Source organism: Ursus americanus, chromosome 10 (assembly GCF_024610735.1).
Source record: "Ursus americanus isolate L20-20 chromosome 10, mUrsAme1.1.p, whole genome shotgun sequence".
NCBI classification, from domain to species: domain Eukaryota; kingdom Metazoa; phylum Chordata; class Mammalia; order Carnivora; family Ursidae; genus Ursus; species Ursus americanus.
In genome coordinates this window covers 49,947,005-49,960,744 of record NC_142136.1, presented here as the reverse complement: position 1 = coordinate 49,960,744, position 13,740 = coordinate 49,947,005, and the positions used below count along the sequence as shown (strand labels likewise).

General features: G+C 41.8%; 2 protein-coding genes and 1 non-coding gene across 7 annotated transcripts in view; 2 read left to right on the top strand and 1 right to left on the bottom strand.

The window, feature by feature from the left end:
* Positions 1 to 813, bottom strand: part of WBP4 (WW domain binding protein 4) — a 69,161-nt gene extending 68,348 nt beyond the window's left edge. Inside the window, exon 1 of one of the 3 annotated variants that reach the window (XM_087865114.1) lies at positions 679 to 813. Coding sequence is in view for 2 of the 3 variants with exons in the window: in XM_087865112.1 (XP_087721238.1) it covers positions 145 to 146 (2 nt within the window). In the remaining variant the exon portion in view is untranslated. Of the gene's footprint in view, positions 1 to 144; positions 299 to 678 lie in introns of those variants that run through there. The other 2 variants (XM_087865112.1, XM_045811058.2) reach the window with 2 other exon arrangements.
* A 1-nt stretch (position 814) lies between these two features.
* Positions 815 to 13,740, top strand: part of ELF1 (E74 like ETS transcription factor 1) — a 102,455-nt gene continuing 89,529 nt past the window's right edge. For 2 of the 3 annotated variants that reach the window (XM_087865111.1, XM_045811054.2), the window contains exon 1: positions 815 to 953. The gene's annotated coding sequence lies outside the window, so the exon portion shown is untranslated. The remainder of the gene's footprint in view (positions 954 to 13,740) is intronic. The other variant, XM_045811056.2, reaches the window with a different exon arrangement.
* Positions 984 to 1,055, top strand: TRNAE-UUC (transfer RNA glutamic acid (anticodon UUC)). Its single transcript has one exon. It is a non-coding gene; the product is annotated as a tRNA-Glu (tRNA).

Below are 13,740 nucleotides of genomic sequence, written 5' to 3'. Positions count from 1 at the left end.
GGTCCCGAGCGAGTTAAGAGCACCTCCGTCACGCCTCCAGCCGAAAGGAGGTGGGGGGGTATGGTGGTGGAGGGCGAGACCCGGCGGAGAAAGGGACGCCCAGAGAAACAACACCTCGTTGTTTGAGCCTGAGACCCGACTCACATGACTGGACCAGCCGCTCCGCGCGTCGCCCCCGGGTGCGGCTCGAGCTCGTGTTCCCCACGCGGGGCGAATTTGGACCCGGCCCGCCGCGAGGCCCACCGGAGCCTCCAAACGCGAACACCTCCCTCTTTACCCGGGACCAGGGTTCCACGGTTCCCAACTACGGGTGCCCAGGCGACTCAATCCGCGTTCGAAATCTCCTCCTCTTCCCCTCCCCCTACGGGGCGGTACTCCGGGATCCTGAGAGGTGGGGTCGGTATAAAGAGGTTGAGGTCACCGAGAAGGGGTGAAAGCGCGACGGGAACTGAGCCGAAGGACAGAAACCTCACGCCTCAAGTCCCCGCATCATCCCGCCTTCACCCTCTCTCTTCCCCTGGGATCCAGAACCTCCACCCTTCTAGGCTCGCTGGCTCGTGGCCAAGGAGCTCGCGCGCCGCCTCCGCCCCGAACGCAAACAGCTGTTTCCCGAGACGTCGCCGCCCTCAACTTTGCCAACTAGTCCGCACGCACTTTGACCAGCGAAGCAACCCGAACCTGTAGGCTGGGGGCTGTTGGCGGAGTTAGAAAAAGAAAGGTGAAACAGCTGGTTTCGGGGCCGCGAGTTGCTGGGCTTTGCCTCAGAACTTTCCGGAGGCGGCGGAGTAGCCCCGCCCCGCCCCCGCGACGCCCGCGCGCACGGGCCGGGCTAGTTTTTTGCTCCGGGAACGCGTGGGCAGCGGCGGCGGCGGCTCGAGTGGCGCAGAGGCGGCGTGGGGAGCAGCAGCGCGGGGAAGCGAAGCGGAGGCAGTGGGGGCGCGTGCGCTTGTCAGGTGAGTCACGGCTGCGTCTCTATCAGTACTTCCCATATGGTCTAGCGGTTAGGATTCCTGGTTTTCACCCAGGCGGCCCGGGTTCGACTCCCGGTATGGGAACGTAAGAACTTTAAAAAAAAAAAAAAAGCCCAATGGGGGAATTCATTTTATTTCCAATGTTCTGGCTCTCCTCCTGTCTCCTTCTCCTGATGAGTTTGTGAAAAACGAGCATTAGGTAGTCATTGGTGACTTCGTGACCTGTGCTGCGCCGGCCGCCTACAGGAGCGAGTGCGCTGGGGTCTCTCGCCACCCTCCTCTGGCTGGCGGGGCTGAGCTGCCTGCCGGGGAGTTTCACTTTCCAGGGGCTGCCCTCCAGCCCCTCCGCCCTGAGTCGTCCTTTTCCAGACGCTCGGGAGGTGATGATTAACTCTGGCCTCGCCTTATCTCCTCCCAGCGCCCCCCCTGGGGCCCACACCCTCCGCGTCCGCGGTTTTCCGACGGTCCCAAGTGACGCGGGGCGTGTTCACCCCCTGCCCTCGGCGTCGGGAGCCCGGACCCCCTTTGGAGTCCTTGTTCTCTTTCCGCCGGCTGTTTACGGGACCACCCCCCGCCCCCCGGCACAAAGCCGCCTGTCTCGGGGCGCGCGGCGGCGTGGCGGTCTGGCGAGTCTCGGTGCCCTCGGGCGCGCTTTCCCGTCCGCGCTGCTGCCCGTCACCGCCCGATGGGCCGCGTGTCCACCCGGCTGTCCCGCAGCGGCCGAGGCCGCCGCGTAGCTCGGCCCAACCTGACCTCGGGGGCGCTGCTTTCAGCGCACAAAAGTCCCGCGGACTCCAGAGCCACAAACTTGAGTGCCACTGCCTGGGAAGGCCTCTGGGGAAGGGAATCCTCCGCCCCCCTGAATCCTCCCGCCCCGCTTTAAAGCGCGCACACAGGCGCGCGCGCACATGCTGCGGAGAAGAAAAATACCACTATGATGAGATGTCTTTAGAGAAGAAATTTAACTTTCCAAAGGGTCTAACGTTTTCAGCGCCGCCGATAGAAAAATTTTAGGGTGGAGGTGGGGCTTGGAAGAGAGAAAATTGGCTGGAGACTGGGGAGGGGATGTTATAACAAAGTTTCACTGTATTTTTAAATATAGAAGCCCTGTGTTTATTACAAAGAAGGGGCAGCTGTGTCAGCAGCATGTGAGCTGTAAATGAAACAAAAGCGTTATCTTATATGCAAGCTGAAATTAGAAGATGGGGTGAGCTATAATGATTATAGTCCATTGGGCCTTGGGGAACAAATGGAGAAGAAAAAAGTGGCTCTTGTGGGTGGGTTTCTGGTCAGTGCCATTAATAAGAGCAGAAGATTGGTGGTTAGTGTGCGCATTCCCAAACTTTTATATTTTAACTACACAGTGAGTTTTGAAATAATCGGTTAATGTGATTCGCATGATTAAGGATTAATCACTTTTACATTATAAGTAAAGTTCCGTAACTGGAAATATTTTATCTCTTCATTAACTCAAATATTTGAATATTTATGACAAGCACCATCACACGCCTTTCAAAGTTCCTGATGTTCAGGTTCGTGTTAGCAGGTTGTGGATACAATACTGAGTGGAATCGTGTTTTCGCTTCTGTGATTAGCTTGCGCTTGACCTTGTGTGAATCTTCCACCTTCTCTGTACTCTGGGTTTATAGCCATAAATTTTTGATAATATCATTCAGAAACTTTAGATAGAGTTGCAAGAATTGTTGAGCAATTCTTGAATAGGTAATGCAAGTGGAAAAGTTTTATTTATGTGGGGAAGGTTTTATTTAAATGAAGAGTGGGTTGTGTCATTATTAAGAAACCATTTACTAAAGAATTCAGTCGAAATTTGAAAGGAAGGAAAGACCCCTCTGCCGTGTCTCCGGAGAGGTCTTAACTCTTCTTGACCTTGGATTTTGTGATGACTTGGTATCATATTGTACCAAAGGGTGCTAAAACGGGTGTGATTTACACCTGAGCACCCAGGAATTGCAAATAGCTTTGCTTTATATATACCTGAAGGTATGCTGAGGGGAGTAGTTTGGTGACAATATTTCTCAGGTTCTTATATTGTTGTGTACTGGGCCACACAGGGTAAGACAGTATCTGAGTTGCAGAAGTGAGTGCTACAGAATAGAGGTGAGATATCACTTCTACTCCTGAGAGCTGGCAAAGAGAGGTAGAGGGGAGAGTGTTTGTCCTGGACCTTGAAGAACTGGTTGGATTTCTCCTGATGGGGAATGGGTATCTTAAAGCTGAGGGGAGTGGAGGGTGGGTGGATGGGTGGGGGGTTGAGGGGGAGGTGGGGTCAACAAGTATGAAGCTGGTGAATAGTCAGAACACAGTGCCTGGAGGGAGAGGCATGGGAGATCAAGCTGGGATGGTAGAAGAGAATTTCACCTTAATAAATTTTGACTAGGTAACGTGTTTTCTTATCAAAGGAGTAACATTTATGTTACTGGAATTTTAAAAACATTTCCACCTTTGAGAAAAACAAGTATAGCGGTAAAATGTGAAAATTTACTGTTTTAAAAAATTCAAGCAATATAGAGACTTGTGCCCATATTTTATGTTTACCAGCTGAACGTTAATTTTTAATAGAATGAGAAAAGCAATCAGTTAGTTAGAATTCAATTGGGAAGAATGAAATCTAGGTTTAAATCCTGAGGATTATCTGCAACTATATTCTTACTAGTGTGCTTTATTGAAAATGACCTTAGTAGTCTAAGACTGAGCTGCCAGTTACTGTCGATAAGGCATACACCTTAAATGGGTTAAGGCTCGGTGATAAATTTGTAAGGCTTCATTCATATGCTTGTGCCTTGTTACCAAAAAGGCCATTGGTAGTCATGTTTTAGGTGTCCTCTCTTGGGCCACAGAGTAAAGTGATGCTAATTGAATGGTACTTATTTACCCAAGTAGTCTCTAAGATTTGCTACTATTAGGTGTAATGAGAAGATATGTGACCATTCAATATCTGTTTTCACAGATGATAAACTATATTTAAAGAAATATAAGGGATTAAAAAATGATGGCATTTAAAATCCAAGGACTTTACTGTGGTCGAATATTATCTGGTCTCTGCTTAACTCCCCAAATTCATCTCCTATCTTCTCTGCCTCTTCATTATGAGTCAGCCACACTGGCTTCTTTTTTGTTCCTTGAACATACCAAACTTGCTCTTTTCTCACCTTTATTTCTTGGTGTTTCCACTACCTAGAATGTTCCCCCTCCAGCTCTTCATATTTCAGGTCAACATTACCTCCTCAGTGAGGTCTTTCTGATCACCCTTTTTTTTTTTTTTTTTTGGTTACTTCACTGTCTTTTGTTTTGTCCTTTTTCTTAGTACCTGAAATGAACACATTTGTTTCCATTTCTTTCTTTCTTTCTTTCTTTTTTTTTTTTTTAAGATTTTATTTATTCATTTGACAGAGAGAGAGACAGCCAGCGAGAGAGGGAACACAAGCAGGGGGAGTGGGAGAGGAAGAAGCAGGCTCCCACCGGAGGAGCCTGACCTGGGGCTCGATCCCAGAACGCAGGGTCACACCCTGAGACAAAGGCAGATGCTTAACGACTGAGCCACCCAGGCGCCCCTCCATTTATTTCTTATCTTTTTTTTTTTTTTTTTTACTTCCGTATAAGCTCCGTGAGGGTTAAGATACTGAATGGTGAAATCATTCTTGCTCTTTACGATTCAAACAGTCATGAAGAAGTTGGAACCCTCATGCAATGCTGGTAGACTGTAAAATGGCGTGCAATCTCTTTGGAAAACAGGATGACAGTTCCCTCAAAATGTTAAACATAGAGTTACCGTACAACCCAGCTTTTCCATTCATAGGTATATACCCAACAGAAATTAAAACCTGCCTGCACAAAAACTTGTACACACGTTTATAGCAACATTATTCATAAGCAGAAAGTGAAAGTGCAAATGTCTATCAACTGAACAAATAAATGAGATGTATTTATACGATCAAATATTATTTGGCAATAAAAGAGAATGCACTGATACATATCACATTATGGGTCAGTTTTAAGGTCGTTATGCTAAGCAGAAGTCAGCTCAAAAGACCACATTATATATGATTTGTATGAACTGTCCATAATAGGCAATCTATAAGAGAATGAGGATAGATTATGGTTTCCTAGGATTGGGGGATGAGGGGGCAGTAGTTACAGGGGCATGGCTTGGGGTGACTGCTAATGGAGATAAAGGTTTCTTTTTAGAGTGATTTGAAATGTCCTAAAATAATCTAATAGTGACAGTGATTGCAGAACTCAGTAAATAACCTAACCATTGAATTCTACTCTGATTATATCAACAAAACTTAAAAAAAGATTGAAGTAATAAAAAGCATATTTTGTCTTTACATTTTATATTTATCATTTGGATGGTAAGCATTTAAAAATATTAGTGGAATAATTTAACACTGCAGTTTAGCTCCTAGATAGTCCAGGAATTTAGCAAGTGTTCAGTAAACAGCTGATGAAGGAGGTTAACGTATACAGAACATTATGATATGACGTATAGTGTGATAAATGCTCAGAGGGAACTAAGCCAAGGGTTATATGGGTTTGAAGTCCTCCAGAATATCACATCTGGATTCACGTGAAGTGAATGGGGAAAGGCCTCCTGTAGGAGGCAACATTTGAGATGGGGTTTGAAGTCTGGTTAGGCTTTTGCTCGTGGAGATGATGTAGTGGAAAGCAAGGCAGGAGCAGAGGCACATTAACAGTTGCTAGCACATTTTGGCTGAACTGAGGGTACAAGTAGGATAGGAATTGGAAATAAGTCTGCAAAAATAGATTAGGGCCTGCAGCAGACAATGTCAGTGCTGTCAGATCGCTCGTGTCTTTATCATCCCCCCCAACCACTAGTATGCCTCCAGTGGTGCTTCTCTATATGCAGAGAGCTGGAAGTGCTAAGGAGTTTATCCCCTTACCCCTAACAACTCTCCACTTAATACTGTCCAGTCAAGAGAATAACTTTGAAGCAGGGACTTCGATTTGTTCCCTTCTGTACCATCAGTACCTAGAACAGTGCTTGGCAGTCAGAGAATGTTAAAAAAATATTTGAATGAATGGATGAAAACCAGGAAATTGGGGGAAGGTCTATTCAAAGTGAAGTTTATTTTACAGATCCCCTTAACTATTCCAGAGCACCTGGATAGGAAATTCTGGAAGGTTCTGATTGTGAAGGTCTTTGAATTTGGAGATAAGGAATTTACTTAGCTGGGAGAAGGGATTTCTAGTAATATAAGTGTTTTGATGAAATTAATTTGGTAGCAGTGTGCAGGATGAACTGGAGGATGGAAGGATTGTGTCTGTAGTGTCCACTCTCATCTTCCCATTCCTGTTCCTGCTCCTACTCTCCCTCTGGGTTAGGCCTTAAATAAGGTGGAGTGTCTCCACAAGTACAGAAATCATCTAATAGCTCTCCTTGTCTCTATTCTTTCCTTAAATAGGGTGGTAGCAGCAGAATACAAAGGATCAGATAAAAAAAGGTAAAGTGGAAGAAAAAATTGAGGATGTCAGGAAGTAAATACTTCTAAAAGAAATAGGGAGGTTACAAAGTATAGTTTTTTGTTTGTTTGTTTATTTGTTTTTTTGAGAGAACAGGCAATTTTTGCTTCTAGGGTTGGTCAGACAGTAAACTACTATTGTCCACTTGTGTGTGTATGAATGTGTGGCTTTTTGAATACTAAAATTGTACATTGAATTTAGAGACAAATTTAAGGCTGTGAGACTGCCACCCTGTGGACAGTATAACTTGGACTTAATATCATCAAGAATTCTAATAAAACTTCATTCATTTGAAATTCACTATTTTAGAACTCATTATGGTTCTATGTCGGTATATGTGGGTTATGGTAATTAAATGGAAAGTTGAAATTTATTTTTTGAGGCTTTTAAATAAAGGAAATTTAAAATACAATCGATAGCTTTAAAAAGTTGCAAAGAAATTTGAGAAAGCTTTTTAGATACTTCTTTGCTCCAGAAATTTCCTATCAAAGAGTGTATTTTTTAAAACATCCTGGCAGGGATGCCTGGATGCCTCAGTTGGTTGAGGATCTGCTTTCAGCTCAGGTCATGATCCCAGAGTACTTGAGATCGAGCCCGGGGCTGCTTCTCCCTCTTCCTGGAGCTCCCCCCCAAAAATTAATAACTCTTAAAAAATAAACATCGTGGTATGTTGTAAAATAGTCTTTTTTTCCCTTCTATTGTACTAATTTTTTTCATCCTACATTATAGTGCATATGGTACTGTTTTTGACAGTTGTAGCTCTTGAGAAATATTTGAAAACTCTCCACCCTCCCCCTTTTCTTTGCTTAAGTGAAAGTGACCTTCCCTTCTCATTTTTTGTAAAGTTGAATTTTATTGTTAGAAGTTCTCCAGGCTTTGATAAATTGCCTTAAGTGTATTTATGTAAACAATTTGGATTTTATTCGATGTTACTTATTTAGAAGGGCAGTCTGCTCACAAATTAAACTGGTAAACTAGCTTGAATCACGATGAAATAGTGATTGTGAAAGACTTACGTGCTCTCTGCAACTCAGGAAATGGTTCTGTCTAGAACTTGACAAAATAAAACTTTCCCAGCAGAAGAGCTGTTTACGGCCCAATGTTGTAAATGGCTTGTGTTCCCTGAGGTGTCAGGAGGGGTGGAGTAGCCAGTTAGCGCTTGAAATTTGTGTTAACAGTAAAGCAGAAGTGGGCTGAAGCAGCATTCTGAGGTTAGCAATTGTGCATTCTTTCTGAATGTGGTGTCTGAGGAGGAGAGTGGATGAAGTACCAGCTGGACCCCTAGCCCCTTAAGTTACCTGATACTTCATCTTAGGGACCTTACATTTGGGTAACAAAGAGATTTTCAAATGGAATATTAATGATTTTAAGTAATTAAATATTTCTTTGAGTTTTACTCAAAAGTGTAGCATGACACATGATGATATACTTTAAGTGGTTTCATTTTATTTAACCTTTTCAAAGTAAATGAATGGGACTGGGGTGACTTTTATAAGTTTTTTTTGCAGCATTTTTATCTTATATTCTATAATTGATGATTACATGAAGTAGACTATGAATGGTGAAAATGCAAATGTTTATCTAGGTTTACAAGGTACATTGCTGGATAGAAAACAGTATTATTTAGATATTGTTTAAGGTATGGAAAGTAACTTTCAACTTACTCATGGTTCATTTGCTCCTTTCCTAAGTATTGGGACAAAGAGCCGGTAAAGTTAGAGATGTATTTATGTTTTTTAATCTTCAGTGGTTTCATTATCATACTTTTTTTTTTAAGATTTTATTTATTTATTTGACAGAGAGAGACAGCAAGAGAGGGAACACAAGCACGGTGAGTGGGAGAGGGAGAAGCAGGCTTCCTGCCGAGCAGGAAGCCTGACATGGGGCTCGATCCCAGGACCCTGGGACTGTGACTTGAGCCAAAGGCAGACGCTTAACAACTGAGCCACGCAGGCACCTCTATCATACCGTTTTTAAAACTGTAAATGACATTGTACTTATATAAAGAAAATTTTAGTTTGCTCTTTAGCTTGCCCTTTGTTATTGTACAGGAACTGCCTTTTTATGCTGGGATGGTGACTGTTTTAGGATTAATGGCAGTTAGTGTTTCCTTGTACTTTTCACACCTGGCTTCATTTTCACAAACATAGATGTAAAATATTTTGCTCTCTGAAAATTAATTTCAGTATAGGTGACTTGAATTTTGATAAAGGAATAACAACTGTTTCGTAAGCTTTGTGTGCGTACCTGTGTGTGCAAATTTAAAATTTTATTTTTGAATGCAGACTACTCACTATTAAATAAATAACTTTGATTTAAACTTTTTGTTTTATTTTAGATCTCTGGAAGGGTACTTAGCTAGTGACTTCTATGTCTAGATGGTCCTTCTATATGATCTTAAATATTTATTTGTAGTTTAATCTTTTAATTTAGTTAAACTTTCTTTTGGATTTAAAATCCCAAGACCAAGATACATTTCTGATTTAGGATATGTTGATATATTGCTTTGTGTATAGCTTTTTATCTGTTTCCAGATTTAATTAAACATTTAATTCAAACTTTCAAGGTTGTAATGAGATTTGTTTTACCCTAGCTTTCCTGACATCTGTATTTGTCACTGATACTCCCATATGCCAAGGGACAGAGATGACCCTATTAACTGGGAAGGTTAGGGCCCTGCTGCTCAATCACCCACTGAGTAGGGCAGGCACTGACCCCGTTGTAAGAGATGAAGTAGGAAAGAAGGGTGTGACAGGAAGAGATTGACTGCAGACCGAGTCCCAGCACTCTGGGAAGGTACACAGGTGTGCGTAAGGGTGAGGGGAAGTGTCATGATGGAAGGCAGAACATAGGCTTAAGGGATTCCAAGCAGGCAGTTGGCATCAGGGAATTTCAGATATGAGTAGGAATGCCATTTCTTTATTTGCTTTCCCTTGGTTTTTTTGTTTTGTTTTGTTTTGTTTGTTTTTGCCACTGCACATGAACCTCTTATTGTTCCTTAAAATCCTGTCTCTTTTCCATTTTCATTATCTTCTAGAATGTCTTGCGTTAGTTTATAGTGCATGTTTTTTTTTTATATAGTGCATGTTTTAAGGGGGCTTTTTACCACAACTTTGTAGGAAAAAGAAAGCCCATAAAGTTTATATAAAAGCAAAACCGCACACATTAGAATGGCTGCTATTAAAAAAAAGACAGGAAATAACAAGTGTTGGAGAGAATGTGGAGAAATCAGAGCCCTTGTATACTGTTCATGGAAATGTAAAATGGTACAGCCAATATGGAAAGCATTATGGTGGTTCCTCAAAAAAAATTGAAATAGAATTACTGTATGATCCAGCAATCCCATTTCTGGCTATACACCCCAAAGAATTAAAAGGAGAGTCTCAAGGAAACTCTGTATATCCATGTTCACAGCAACATTATTCACAATAGTCAAACGGTGAAAATAACCCAACTATTCTTCAGTGGATTAACAGAGAAACAAAATGTGTATACATTCAGTGGAATATTTTTCGGTCTTAAAAAGGAAGGATATTCTGCAGTTTGCTACAACATGAATGAACCTGGAGGACATCATGGTAAGGGAAATAAACTAGTCACAAAAAGACAAATACTGTCTGATTCCACTTATTTGTGGTATCAAGTGTAATCGAAATCATAGAGACAGAAATTAGAACGATGATTGCCAGGGGTTGGGGGAAGGGGAGAATTAGGATTTGTTTAATGGTTCTGGAGTTTCAGTTTTGAAGATGTAAAGAGTTCTGGAGATTGGTTGCACAACAGTATGATTATACTTACTGCCACTGAACTGTACACTTAAAAATGGTTAAGATGGTAAAATTTATGTTATGTATGTTTTACCTTAGTTTTTTTAAGGCAAATTTGAATTTATATTTGGATATGCGAGTTCTAAGATTATAAAAACCTCTAATGAGATTGAGGTTATTCATTTGGTGGATATTCAGGTGTTAGGTGCTGGGGATAGAACCATGAAGAAAGCAGACAAGATCTTCATGAAGCTTTCAGTTTAGTGCAGGAGACAGATGCTGATTGAACAAGTAAAAAGTGTGCTTGAATGTTACATGAGTACCAGGGAGACCCCTGACAGAGTAGGTGGAAAGGCTATACCGGAAAGGCTTCTCCAAGAAAATGACATTTAAATAGAGACCTGAAGGATGAGTTAGCAGTGGCTAGGCAGAAGAGGGGAATGGAAAGGGAGGGAAGGCATGAGGGAGTAGCGTTTTGCAAAAGCTCCAAAGCAGGGAGAGGAAGGGTGTCCTTTGGGAGATGAAAGAAGGCCCTGAGGGCTGAGATGTGTGGAAAGTGGCGGGCGTGGGGGGGTGGTCAGGGCAGGTATCAGATTATATAAGTCATCATAGGCGTCTGCAAGGATTTTGATTGTTGGGGCGCCTGGGTGGCTCAGATGGTTCAGCATCAGCCTCCGGCTCAGGTCATGATCTCCAGGTCCTGGGATCCAGCCCTGGGTAGGGCTCCTGGCTCAGCGGGGAGTCTGTTTCTCCCTTTCCCTCTGCCTCTCCCTCTGCTCATGCTCTCTTTCTGTATCTCTCTGTCTCAAATGAATAAATTTTAAAAAGTCTTTAAAAAAAGGATTTTGAGGGGCACCTGGGTGGCTCAGTCGTTAAGCGTCTGCCTTCGGCTCAGGGCGTGATCTCAGCGTTCTGGGATCGAGCCCCGCATCAGGCTCCTCTGCTGGGAGCCTGCTTCTTCCTCTCCCACTCCCCCTGCTTGTCTTCCCTTTCTTGCTGGCTGTCCCTCTCTGTCAAATAAATAAATAAAATTAAAAAAAAAAAAAAAGGATTTTGAATGTTGTCTTAAGCAGAGATGGCAGGCGTTGATGGGTTTTAAACCAGGGAGTAGGGAGGTAGAATGGAGTAGAAGTAAGGAGAAAAATCCTGTATCTTCTCTTAGGATGTGGCTTTTAAATATGAATCACCTACTTTATCTTGTGATTGAACGACAGAGGGAAAAATGGTTCATTTATATTTATTCAGATGATATATTGGTTGCCAGTGTGACCTGTTGATGCGGTAAAACTTCAGCAGTGAATTTAAGGCGATTGTCAAGGGCAATTGAGCAGAGGTGATGACATTTGGTAGTTGAAACCCCAGAAATGGGTGGATTTGCCCAGGGAGAGTTTGGAGAGAGAAGAGGGCTTTCACTGGAATCTTTAGAACCTTTTGTGTTCAGTGGTGAGGTAGTGGAGGTGGGGCAGAGAAGACCAAGTAAAAGTACTCCAGAATTGGGGGAAAACCGGGAGAGAGCATTTATTAGGTCTAACAAAACAAGTTCCAAAAGCATTAATTGGGTTTTACCCTGTGTGGTCATTGACTTAACAGATTTAGTGGTTTAATAGGGGTAGGATTAGATTAGATTTGAATCAGAATGAGTCAAAGAATGAGTGGGAAGTGAAGAAATGGAATATAGACAAATCTTTGAGGAAGTTTGGCTGTGAAGGGAGTGAGAAAGAATGGTAGATGAGTTTGGGGTTGTCAAATGATTGGAGTTGTTTCAATGGAGAAGTGCGAATTTATAGAATATCTTTTTTGGATCTATGAAATGTTTGAAAAACATATTACACACCTTGCTGATTTCTGAAATAGGATCTACCGAATACAACTACGACTTTCTCACAGACTTAATCTAGGACTGGGACTACATATGTATACAGGGCTGTCAGGCCTGCTGGGGTATGAAGGTCTCTCTGTCACTATACTAACTTGTGGTCATCTGGGAAGTAAAAAATAGAGAATCCTGAGATCCTGAGTCCCACTTAATAAATTTGAACCTTGGGTGTAGGACTCAGGAATGTATGTTTGCACTGTGCACATGTCTTCAGAGAATTCTTATGCATCTGTTCTGTGAACTAGCCTTGGAGAACTGTTGCCCCAAGAATTCTCTATTTTGAAATTTTCTGAATGCTTTTTGATAGCTCTAGCACGACTTACATGAGATACGTATGGCAAGCACTTAGGAAGGAAAGATTTTCAAAGTTTTGTCTTCTAGTATGATTGGGGTAGTGGTAAAAGTTTTTAGTATTTTTAAGATGAAACTAGCTTGATCAGTTTTCCTGATTGTAAAAGTAGTAACATGTTCAGTGTTAGTACTTCTCTATCCACTTTATTTCTTCCCTCCTTGCACTCTAAGAAGCTTGGTGCTTACTCCTACCGAATTGCCTTTGTTTGCTCCTTTAAGTTCCTCTACAAACAGTATTCCTCCCCGGCCTCTGCTGCATATGACTGGCTCCTTATCATTTAGTTCTCAAAGCCGCTGTCCCATTTTCAGAGAGGCTGTCTCTATTTAAAGTAGGTTTTCTTGGTCACTGTGTCACTTTGTTGATTTCCTTCGTATGTGGGCAGGGACTGTGCCCGAACTGTTAACATGAATCTATAGGTAAACTGTATCCTGAGTCTATAGAACAGTGCCAGGCATATAGAAACTACTTAAATACTGAAAAACAAATAATAAAGATCATAAAAATCTTAGCAGTATAAATACTGTTAACTTTTAGTTGATTATTACTTCAGATATTGAAACATGGACCACACGTGCATAAATGTTGATTGTGGCACTGTTTATAACTTGCATATTTCACTTAATTGTATTCTGGAGACTTTTCATGTCTACACCATTTTATACAGATAATCATTCTTAACAGCTGAATAATACAGTATGTTCAGTATGATGAAATACAGTCTCTATAACATCTGATTTACATGACAGTTCTTTTTTTTGTGAACGATAGTGCTGAGTATCTACATCTTTGTGTATTTTTTTGTTAGAATAAATGCTTAGGATTAAAACTGCTAGGTGAGAGGATCTATGAATTAAAGCTTTTTGATTGTGAAATTGCCTGCTGGAATGATACTCTTTTACTCTCATGAATAGCATATGAGACCGTTTATTTCCCTGGCACCCTCTCTAATCATTTTACTCTTTGCTATTTTAATAGGTGAAAAACGGTATTGTTTTTCTGCTTTAAGGTTTGAGAATGAATATCTTTGAACATTTTCTATTGTGTTTGGCCACGTTTCTTTTTTGAAGTGCATATTCATGCTCAGTACCCAATTTTTCTGTTAGAGTGTTTGATTCAATAATAGTTTTTTCTCTCACATCTTACTACACAGGTTTTTAAACATACAGCAAAGATGAAATTTTGCTCATGTATCTGCCACCTAGATTTTATCATTATTAACATTTTAGAATATTTGCCTTATCACACATTTATTCTTTTATCTAAAGTAAATTG